The sequence below is a fragment of the Eriocheir sinensis genome, unplaced genomic scaffold, assembly GCF_024679095.1.
Source record: "Eriocheir sinensis breed Jianghai 21 unplaced genomic scaffold, ASM2467909v1 Scaffold504, whole genome shotgun sequence".
In the NCBI taxonomy this organism is placed as follows: domain Eukaryota; kingdom Metazoa; phylum Arthropoda; class Malacostraca; order Decapoda; family Varunidae; genus Eriocheir; species Eriocheir sinensis.
In genome coordinates this window covers 186,825-198,676 of record NW_026111837.1, presented here as the reverse complement: position 1 = coordinate 198,676, position 11,852 = coordinate 186,825, and the positions used below count along the sequence as shown (strand labels likewise).

The 11,852-nt window shown below is 30.7% G+C and overlaps 1 protein-coding gene across 4 annotated transcripts in view; it reads left to right on the top strand.

The window, feature by feature from the left end:
- Window positions 1-203: 203 nt before the first annotated feature.
- Window positions 204-11,852, top strand: part of LOC126992829 (CUB and sushi domain-containing protein 3-like) — a 34,592-nt gene continuing 22,943 nt past the window's right edge. For 2 of the 4 annotated variants that reach the window (XR_007747110.1, XR_007747109.1), the window contains exon 1: window positions 260-274. Coding sequence is in view for 1 of the 4 variants with exons in the window: in XM_050851661.1 (XP_050707618.1) it covers window positions 232-274 (43 nt within the window). In the remaining 3 variants the exon portion in view is untranslated. Of the gene's footprint in view, window positions 275-11,852 lie in introns of all 4 variants that reach the window. The other 2 variants (XM_050851661.1, XR_007747108.1) reach the window with 2 other exon arrangements.

Genomic DNA, 11,852 nt, shown 5'->3' with positions numbered 1-11,852 from the left:
GTCCATAGCTATGTGGGGTGTGTTGTTATAAATACCCTTGACTTGCATCCCTGTACTGTGATTCAAAACAATTCTAACCTAACCTTGGAGTAGGAGTTAGGTAGCATATTAGCTTTGCATACCAATTTTGAGACACTGACTGTTCATTTCTGATAAATATATGATGCCTGCTATTATTTATAAGGTTATAGTTTCCAGAAACCCCTAAATGACCGACTCTTCCATGCCTGAATGACCCGCCCTGCCCTGCGTCATGACCTCCCGGCATACATTGGTAGAAATGCATACCACTGTTGATGGTTACACAAGCCCATAGCTGTGTGAGGTGATTTTTCTCATTTTCTTGCTTAGAGGACCATTACGAAACATGATCCCCGCTGCTACCGCCAGGTCAATAAAAAAAACTAACCTAACCCCGTCTGAAATTTACTCTGAAAATTTCTCGTATTCCATTTGTGCCTTGATTCCTTGGTACTACTTATTTCTGCTTTGGTCAGTATATGATGCTCTTTATTATGGGGATGCTGCTATTTTACAGAAACCGTGCGCTGAATGGGTGACTTTTCAATGCTGAGGTCACTCCCTGACCCCCGCCCTGCCCCGCCTCGCATGTCACGACCTGCCCTGCGTCAGTTGGTAAGTAATGCATAGTACTGTTAATGGTTATCCAGCACACAGCTAGGTGGGCATTATTGTTGTCATATATATTACCCATGAGCTGGTTCTGTTTAAAGCAAATTATTACCTCATAAAACCTAACTTGTGCCGCTGATGCAATACATTGTCCGAGGTGTGATCGGATCGCTAGGAAGTTTAGTGTTATTTAATTCTAACCTAACCTAATGAACAAGACCTAACATGACACCTGACTGACCTGTGTCTCTGCCAGAATACAATGGCTGTTATAAAACTTTTCGGTTTTTTTTCAGAAGTTTTCAATATTCTGTAAGCTGTTGGTTAGTATTGAAATGCCAAATTTTCTCTTCACAACACTCACGACAAACCGCGTGTAACGAAACACACGAGAAATATCGAACAAGGAAAGGTTTGCCGGCGCCGAGATCGAACCCGCGACCAGCGTAACGGGCTACTCTCCTTTACCAGTCGGCCAAGGGTACCCCCCTGGCTAAGTGGGTTATGCGAGCTCGCCCATCAGGCAAGTCGTGTCACTACATTAAGATACTAACATAATGTATTAAACCTCCTGTGAAACGTCGCTAATATGTATATTGTATACCACCGTCAGGGTAAGTGTCAGGGAGGATTTTAAGTGTCTTCCACCAAATTGTCTGAGGTGGTGGGCACTTTTCATATATATATGATGAGTGTATTTACTCATGAGAATATTGTTTACATGAGTTGGTTTACTTTTACAACTCTTAAGCTGAATTACAATTATTAGATTTAAAACCTCAATTCCACCAACAGTTATAAATACTGTTAATCTTATAGCTCAGTTCAAGTTACAGCTTCTCTTCCTCGCACTCAGTCTCCTCACTTTGCGCGGTGCCAGCCTCTGGCAACCTCCGCCCAGGCCTCCACCACCTGTGGTGTCGCGACAGGCGGCCTCGTGGCACAACACATGGCCCTCAGGGCGTCGACACTGCCGATTGGTCACACGCCTGGTACACTTGTTGCCTCAGTGTCACGTCAGCAGCAGTATGGGGAGGCCGATGCACAACTGCAGTACTGCTGGAGATGACGAATCCGATGCCCTCTCGGCTCCAGTCGGTGATGGCAGCGGTGGGGCGGTTTTATCGTAATACGTCAGACCGTCGCCAGCTGGCATATAGTGTCCTGGGCTTGGCGGAATTTCTACTGAAGCTGGTCGTCCCAGTACGTGTCTTCCGGTTGGTTTCTTCAGTAACTCCCGGAAGGCGTTCATGATCGGCGCGGTGGCGAGGAAGGGCGAGCTGGTTTGAAGCCATACCACGATCTGATGTCCGTGATGGATGGCTTGCCCGGCATGTAAGCCCTGACGTGGGCGTACAGGCGTGATCTTAAGTGTCTTCCTTTGTGAGAAAATAAGGATATATATTTTTCATGGCGGGCTTGGGGCAGATACTTAGCCCGTAACATAGTTTTCGTTTTCACGGCTAAAATAGATCTTTCCTGCACTAGTCTCATGTACCCACGTGTGCACGGGCGTGGAAGGCTAATAGGGTAGTGGTGAATTCGTAATTAGGTCATGTTCGATGTCGAAGAATGGGTAAATGGGGTCAGTAAATTGCGTGGTGATAATTAAAGGGGCGGGGCTAACGGTAATGGAGGGCTAATGGGTGTAGGTGAAACTCGAAAATGGATCATGTGAGGTGTCAAATACTGGAATAATGGGGTCAGTAAATTGCGTGGTGATAATTAAAGGGGCAGGGTTAATGGTAATTGGGGGGGCTAATGTGGTAGTAGGTGAAACTCGAAAATAGGTCATGTGAGGTGTCAAATACTGGGTAAATGGGGTCAGTAAATTGCGTGGTGATAATCAGAGGGCAGGGGTGAATGGTAATGGGAGTGCCATTGGGTAGTAGATGGAATTCGTAATTTGGTCATGTTCGGTGTCGAATAATGGGTAAATGGGTCAATAAATTGCGTGGTGATAATTAAAGGGGCAGGGGTTAATGGTAATAGGGGCTCATTGGGAGTAGGTGGAATTCGTAATTTGGTCATGTTCGGTGTCGAATAATGGGTAAATAGGGTCAATAAGTGCGTGGTGATAATTAAAGGGGTGGGGCTAATGTTAATGGAGGGCTAATGGGTACGTGAAATTCGAAAATAGGTCATGTGAGGTGTCAAATACTGGGTAAATGGGGTCAGTAAATTGCATGGTGATAATCAGAGGGGGCAGGGGTTGATAGTAATGGAGGGGGCTAATGGGAGTAGGTGGAATTCGTAATTAGGTCATGTTCGGTGGCGAATAAGGGGTAAATAGGGTCAGTAAATTGCGTGCTGATAATTAAAAGGGGCGGGGGTTAACGGTAATAGAGGCTAATGGGGTATGTAATTCATAATTACGTCATGTTCGGTGTCGAGTAATGGGTAAATGGGGTCAATAGTAAATTGCGTGGTGATAATTAAAAGGTGCGGGATTTATGGTAATGGAGGGCCCAATGATATGTTCAGTACTCAAAAAGGCCTGATCATGTACTAGACTCGTGATATGGATTCAAATGGCCTGATCATGTACTTGCGTGGTATTCTGTGGTATTCTGTTTTGTTCTGTTGTATTCTGTTGTATTCTCTTTTATTATGTTGTATTCTCTTTTATTCTGTTGTATTCTGTTGTATTCTCTTTTATTCTGTTGTATTCTCTTTTATTCTGTTGTATTCTGTTGTATTCTCTTTTATTCTGTTGTATTCTGTTGTATTATCTTTTATTCTGTTGTATTCTGTTGTATTCTGTTGTATTCTCTTTTATTCTGTTGTATTCTCTTTTATTCTGTTGTATTCTGTTGTATTCTGTTGTATTCTTTTATTCTGTTGTATTCTGTTGTATTCTCTTTTATTCTGTTGTATTCTGTTGTATTCTCTTTTATTCTGTTGTATTCTCTTTTATTCTGTTGTATTCTGTTGTATTCTCTTTTATTCTGTTGTATTCTGTTGTATTCTCTTTTATTCTGTTGTATTCTGTTGTATTCTCTTTTATTCTGTTGTATTCTGTTGTATTCTCTTTTATTCTGTTGTATTATCTTTTATTCTGTTGTATTCTCTTTTATTCTGTTGTATTCTCTTTTATTCTGTTGTATTCTCTTTTATTCTGTTGTATTCTCTTTTATTCTGTTGTATTCTCTTTTATTCTGTTGTATTCTGTTGTATTCTCTTTTATTCTGTTGTATTCTGTTGTATTCTCTTTTATTCTAATTTATTCTGTTGTATTCTGTTGTATTCTCTTTTATTCTGTTGTATTCTGTTGTATTCTCTTTTATTCTGTTGTATTTTGTTGTATTCTCTTTTATTCTGTTGTATTCTGTTGTATTCTGTTGTATTATCTTTTTTTCTTTTGTATTCTGTTGTATTCTCTTTTATTCTGTTGTATTCTGTTGTATTCTCTTTTATTCTGTTGTATTCTGTTGTATTCTCTTTTATTCTGTTGTATTCTCTTGTATTCTATTTGTATTCTCTTTTATTCTGTTGTATTCTGTTGTATTCTCTTTATTCTGTTGTATTCTGTTGTATTCTCTTTTATTCTGTTGTATTCTCTTTTATTCTATTTGTATTCTGTTGTATTCTTTTATTCTGTTGTATTCTATTTGTATTCTGTTGTATTATCTTTTATTCTGTTGTATTCTGTTGTATTCTCTTTTATTCTGTTGTATTCTGTTGTATTATTTTTTATTCTATATTCTCTTTTATTCTGTTGTATTCTCTTTTATTCTTTTGTATTCTGTTGTATTCTCTTTTATTCTGTTGTATTCTGTTGTATTCTCTTTTATTCTGTTGTATTCTGTTGTATTATCTTTTATTCTGTTGTATTCTCTTTTATTCTGTTGTATTCTGTTGTATTCTCTTTTATTCTGTTGTATTCTGTTGTATTCTCTTTTATTCTATTTGTATTCTGTTGTATTCTCTTTTATTCTGTTGTATTCTGTTGTATTCTCTTTTATTCTCTTGTATTCTCTTTTATTCTGTTGTATTCTGTTGTATTCTCTTTTATTCTATTCTGTTGTATTCTCTTTTATTCTATATTCTCTTTTATTCTGTTGTATTCTCTTTTATTCTGTTGTATTCTGTTGTATTCTCTTTTATTCTGTTGTATTCTGTTGTATTCTCTTTTATTCTGTTGTATTCTCTTTTATTCTGTTGTATTCTGTTGTATTCTCTTTTATTCTGTTGTATTCTGTTGTATTCTCTTTTATTCTGTTGTATTCTGTTGTATTCTCTTTTATTCTGTTGTATTCTCTTTTATTCTGTTGTATTCTGTTGTATTCTCTTTTATTCTGTTGTATTCTCTTTTATTCTTTTGTATTCTCTTTTATTCTGTTGTATTCTTTTGTATTATCTTTTATTCTGTTGTATTCTGTTGTATTATCTTTTATTCTGTTGTATTCTCTTTTATTCTATTGTATTCTGTTGTATTCTCTTTTATTCTGTTGTATTCTCTTTTATTCTGTTGTATTCTGTTGTATTCTCTTTTATTCTGTTGTATTCTCTTTTATTCTGTTGTATTCTGTTGTATTCTCTTTTATTCAGTTGTATTCTGTTGTATTCTCTTTTATTCTGTTGTATTCTGTTGTATTCTCTTTTATTCTGTTGTATTCTGTTGTATTCTCTTTTATTCTGTTGTATTCTGTTGTATTCTCTTTTATTCTGTTGTATTCTGTTGTATTCTCTTTTATTCTGTTGTATTCTCTTTTATTCTGTTGTATTCTGTTGTATTCTCTTTTATTCTGTTGTATTCTGTTGTATTCTCTTTTATTCTGTTGTATTCTTTTGTATTCTCTTTTATTCTGTTGTATTCTGTTGTATTCTCTTTTATTCTGTTGTATTCTGTTGTATTCTCTTTTATTCTGTTGTATTCTGTTGTATTCTCTTTTATTCTGTTGTATTCTGTTGTATTCTCTTTTATTCTATTTGTATTCTGTTGTATTCTCTTTTATTCTGTTGTATTCTGTTGTATTCTCTTTTATTCTGTTGTATTCTATTTGTATTCTGTTGTATTCTCTTTTATTCTGTTGTATTCTTTATTCTGTTGTATTCTCTTTGTATTCTGTTGTATTCTCTTTTATTCTGTTGTATTCTGTTGTATTCTCTTTTATTCTGTTGTATTCTGTTGTATTCTCTTTTATTCTGTTGTATTCTGTTGTATTCTCTTTTATTCTGTTGTATTCTGTTGTATTCTCTTTTATTCTGTTGTATTCTGTTGTATTCTGTTGTATTCTCTTTTATTCTGTTGTATTCTCTTTTATTCTGTTTTATTCTGTTGTATTCTGTTGTATTCTCTTTTATTCTGTTGTATTCTGTTGTATTCTGTTGTATTCTCTTTTATTCTGTTGTATTCTCTTTTATTCTGTTGTATTCTCTTTTATTCTGTTGTATTATCTTTTATTCTTTTGTATTCTGTTGTATTCTCTTTTATTCTGTTGTATTCTCTTTTATTCTGTTGTATTCTGTTGTATTATCTTTTATTCTGTTGTATTCTGTTGTATTCTCTTTTATTCTATTGTATTCTGTTGTATTCTCTTTTATTCTGTTGTATTCTGTTGTATTCTCTTTTATTCTGTTGTATTCTCTTTTATTCTGTTGTATTCTGTTGTATTCTCTTTTATTCTGTTGTATTCTGTTGTATTCTCTTTTATTCTGTTGTATTCTGTTGTATTCTCTTTTATTCTGTTGTATTCTCTTTTATTCTGTTGTATTCTCTTTTATTCTGTTGTATTCTGTTGTATTCTCTTTTATTCTGTTGTATTCTGTTGTATTCTCTTTTATTCTGTTGTATTCTCTTTTATTCTGTTGTATTCTCTTTTATTCTGTTGTATTCTCTTTTATTCTGTTGTATTCTGTTGTATTCTCTTTTATTCTATTTGTATTCTATTTGTATTCTCTTTTATTCTGTTGTATTCTGTTGTATTCTCTTTTATTCTGTTGTATTCTGTTGTATTCTCTTTTATTCTGTTGTATTCTCTTTTATTCTATTGTATTCTGTTGTATTCTCTTTTATTCTGTTGTATTCTGTTGTATTCTCTTTTATTCTGTTGTATTCTGTTGTATTCTCTTTTATTCTGTTGTATTCTGTTGTATTCTCTTTTATTCTGTTGTATTCTCTTTTATTCTGTTGTATTCTGTTGTATTCTCTTTTATTCTATTGTATTCTGTTGTATTCTCTTTTATTCTGTTGTATTCTGTTGTATTCTCTTTTATTCTGTTGTATTCTGTTGTATTCTCTTTTATTCTGTTGTATTCTGTTGTATTCTCTTTTATTCTGTTGTATTATCTTTTATTCTGTTGTATTCTGTTGTATTCTCTTTTATTCTGTTGTATTCTGTTGTATTCTCTTTTATTCTGTTGTATTCTGTTGTATTCTCTTTTATTCTGTTGTATTCTGTTGTATTCTCTTTTATTCTGTTGTATTCTGTTGTATTCTCTTTTATTCTGTTGTATTCTATTTGTATTCTCTTTTATTCTGTTGTATTCTGTTGTATTCTCTTTTATTCTGTTGTATTCTGTTGTATTCTCTTTTATTCTGTTGTATTCTGTTGAATTCTCTTTTATTTTGTTGTATTCTCTTTTATTCTGTTGTATTCTGTTGTATTCTGTTGTATTCCCTTTTATTCTGTTGTATTCTGTTGTATTCTCTTTTATTCTGTTGTATTCTGTTGTATTCTGTTGTATTTTCTTTTATTCTGTTGTATTCTGTTGTATTCTCTTTTATTCTGTTGTATTCTGTTGTATTCTCTTTTATTCTGTTGTATTCTGTTGTATTCTCTTTTATTCTGTTGTATTCTGTTGTATTCTCTTTTATTCTGTTGTATTCTGTTGTATTCTCTTTTATTCTGTTGTATTCTGTTGTATTCTCTTTTATTCTATTTGTATTCTGTTGTATTCTCTTTTATTCTGTTGTATTCTGTTGTATTCTCTTTTATTCTATTTGTATTTTGTTGTATTCTCTTTTATTCTGTTGTATTCTGTTGTATTATCTTTTATTCTGTTGTATTCTGTTGTATTCTCTTTTATTCTGTTGTATTCTCTTTTATTCTGTTGTATTCTGTTGTATTCTCTTTTATTCTTTTGTATTCTGTTGTATTCTCTTTTATTCTATTTTATTCTGTTGTATTCTGTTGTATTATCTTTTATTCTGTTGTATTCTCTTTTATTCTGTTGTATTCTCTTTTATTCTTTTGTATTCTGTTGTATTCTCTTTTATTCTGTTGTATTCTGTTGTATTATCTTTTATTCTGTTGTATTCTGTTGTATTCTGTTGTATTCTCTTTTATTCTGTTGTATTCTCTTTTATTCTGTTGTATTCTGTTGTATTCTCTTTTATTCTGTTGTATTCTGTTGTATTATCTTTTATTCTGTTGTATTCTGTTGTATTCTCTTTTATTCTGTTGTATTATCTTGTATTCTGTTGTATTCTGTTGTATTATCTTTTATTCTGTTGTATTCTGTTGTATTATCTTTTATTCATTTGTATTCTGTTGTATTATCTTTTATTCTGTTGTATTCTGTTGTATTCTCTTTTATTCTGTTGTATTCTCTTTTATTCTGTTGTATTCTGTTGTATTATCTTTTATTCTGTTGTATTCTGTTGTATTCTCTTTTATTCTGTTGTATTCTGTTGTATTCTCTTTTATTCTGTTGTATTCTGTTGTATTCTCTTTTATTCTGTTGTATTCTGTTGTATTCTCTTTTATTCTGTTGTATTCTGTTGTATTCTCTTTTATTCTGTTGTATTCTGTTGTATTCTCTTTTATTCTGTTGTATTCTGTTGTATTCTCTTTTATTCTGTTGTATTCTGTTGTATTCTTTTATTCTGTTGTATTCTCTTTTATTCTGTTGTATTCTGTTGTATTCTCTTTTATTCTGTTGTATTCTGTTGTATTCTCTTTTATTCTGTTGTATTCTGTTGTATTCTCTTTTATTCTGTTGTATTCTGTTGTATTCTCTTTTATTCTGTTGTATTCTGTTGTATTCTCTTTTATTCTGTTGTATTCTTTTGTATTCTGTTGTATTCTCTTTTATTCTGTTGTATTCTGTTGTATTCTCTTTTATTCTGTTGTATTCTGTTGTATTATCTTTTATTCTGTTGTATTCTGTTGTATTCTCTTTTATTCTGTTGTATTCTGTTGTATTATCTTTTATTCTGTTGTATTCTCTTTTATTCTGTTGTATTCTCTTTTATTCTATTGTATTCTGTTGTATTCTCTTTTATTCTGTTGTATTCTGTTGTATTCTCTTTTATTCTGTTGTATTCTCTTTTATTCTGTTGTATTCTCTTTTATTCTCTATTATTCTATTTGTATTCTGTTGTATTCTCTTTTATTCTGTTGTATTCTGTTGTATTCTCTTTTATTCTGTTGTATTCTGTTGTATTCTCTTTTATTCTGTTGTATTCTGTTGTATTCTCTTTTATTCTGTTGTATTCTCTTTTATTCTGTTGTATTCTGTTGTATTCTCTTTTATTCTGTTGTATTCTCTTTTATTCTGTTGTATTCTGTTGTATTCTCTTTTATTCTGTTGTATTCTCTTTTATTCTGTTGTATTCTGTTGTATTATCTTTTATTCTGTTGTATTCTCTTTTATTCTGTTGTATTCTCTTTTATTCTGTTGTATTCTATTGTATTCTCTTTTATTCTGTTGTATTCTGTTGTATTCTCTTTTATTCTGTTGTATTCTCTTTTATTCTGTTGTATTCTGTTGTATTCTCTTTTATTCTGTTGTATTCTCTTTTATTCTGTTGTATTCTGTTGTATTCTCTTTTATTCTGTTGTATTAACTTTTATTCTGTTGTATTCTCTTTTATTCTGTTGTATTCTGTTGTATTCTCTTTTATTCTGTTGTATTCTGTTGTATTCTCTTTTATTCTGTTGTATTCTGTTGTATTCTCTTTTATTCTGTTGTATTCTGTTGTATTCTCTTTTATTCTGTTGTATTCTGTTGTATTATCTTTTATTCTGTTGTATTCTGTTGTATTCTCTTTTATTCTGTTGTATTCTCTTTTATTCTGTTGTATTCTGTTGTATTCTCTTTTATTCTGTTGTATTCTGTTGTATTCTCTTTTATTCTGTTGTATTCTGTTGTATTCTCTTTTATTCTGTTGTATTCTGTTGTATTCTCTTTTATTCTGTTGTATTCTCTTTTATTCTGTTGTATTCTGTTGTATTATCTTTTATTCTGTTGTATTCTCTTTTATTCTGTTGTATTCTGTTGTATTCTGTTGTATTCTCTTTTATTCTGTTGTATTCTCTTTTATTCTGTTGTATTCTTTTGTATTATCTTTTATTCTGTTGTATTCTCTTTTATTCTGTTGTATTCTGTTGTATTATCTTTTATTCTGTTGTATTCTGTTGTATTCTGTTGTATTTTCTTTTATTCTGTTGTATTCTCTTTTATTCTGTTGTATTCTCTTTTATTCTGTTGTATTCTGTTGTATTCTCTTTTATTCTGTTGTATTCTGTTGTATTATCTTTTATTCTGTTGTATTCTGTTGTATTCTCTTTTATTCTGTTGTATTCTGTTGTATTCTCTTTTATTTTGTTGTATTATCTTTTATTCTGTTGTATTCTGTTGTATTCTCTTTTATTCTGTTGTATTATCTTTTATTCTGTTGTATTCTCTTTTATTCTGTTGTATGCTGTTGTATTCTCTTTTATTCTGTTGTATTCTCTTTTATTCTGTTTTATTCTGTTGTATTCTCTTTTATTCTGTTGTATTCTGTTGTATTATCTTTTATTCTGTTGTATTCTGTTGTATTCTCTTTTATTCTGTTGTATTCTGTTGTATTATCTTTTATTCTGTTGTATTCTGTTGTATTCTCTTTTATTCTGTTGTATTCTGTTGTATTCTCTTTTATTCTGTTGTATTCTGTTGTATTCTCTTTTATTCTGTTGTATTCTGTTGTATTCTCTTTTATTCTGTTGTATTCTGTTGTATTCTCTTTTATTCTGTTGTATTCTCTTGTATTCTGTTGTATTCTGTTGTATTCTCTTTTATTCTGTTGTATTATCTTTTATTCTGTTGTATTCTGTTGTATTCTGTTGTATTCTCTTTTATTCTGTTGTATTCTCTTTTATTCTGTTGTATTCTGTTGTATTATCTTTTATTCTGTTGTATTCTGTTGTATTCTCTTTTATTCTGTTGTATTCTGTTGTATTATCTTTTATTCTGTTGTATTCTGTTGTATTATCTTTTATTCTATATTCTCTTTTATTCTGTTGTATTCTCTTTTATTCTGTTGTATTCTGTTGTATTATCTTTTATTCTGTTGTATTCTGTTGTATTCTCTTTTATTCTGTTGTATTATCTTTTATTCTGTTGTATTCTCTTTTATTCTGTTGTATTCTGTTGTATTCTCTTTTATTCTGTTGTATTCTGTTGTATTCTCTTCTATTCTGTTGTATTCTGTTGTATTCTCTTTTATTCTGTTGTATTCTGTTGTATTATCTTTTATTCTGTTGTATTCTCTTTTATTCTGTTGTATTCTGTTGTATTATCTTTTATTCTGTTGTATTCTGTTGTATTCTCTTTTATTCTGTTGTATTCTGTTGTATTATCTTTTATTCTGTTGTATTCTGTTGTATTCTCTTTTATTCTGTTGTATTCTGTTGTATTATCTTTTATTCTATATTCTCTTTTATTCTGTTGTATTCTCTTTTATTCTGTTGTATTCTGTTGTATTATCTTTTATTCTGTTGTATTCTGTTGTATTCTCTTTTATTCTGTTGTATTATCTTTTATTCTGTAGTATTCTGTTGTATTCTCTTTTATTCTGTTTTATTCTGTTGTATTCTGTTGTATTCTCTTTTATTCTGTTGTATTCTGTTGTATTCTCTTTTATTCTGTTGTATTCTCTTTTATTCTGTTGTATTCTTTTGTATTATCTTTTATTCTGTTGTATTCTCTTTTATTCTGTTGTATTCTGTTGTATTCTCTTTTATTCTGTTGTATTCTGTTGTATTCTCTTTTATTCTGTTGTATTTTGTTGTATTATCTTTTATTCTGTTGTATTCTCTTTTATTCTGTTGTATTCTCTTTTATTCTGTTGTATTCTGTTGTATTCTCTTTTATTCTGTTGTATTCCCCTTTATTCTGTTGTATTCTGTTGTATTATCTTTTATTCTGTTGTATTCTCTTTTATTCTGTTGTATTCTGTTGTATTCTCTTTTATTCTGTTGTATTCTGTTGTATTCTCTTTTATTCTG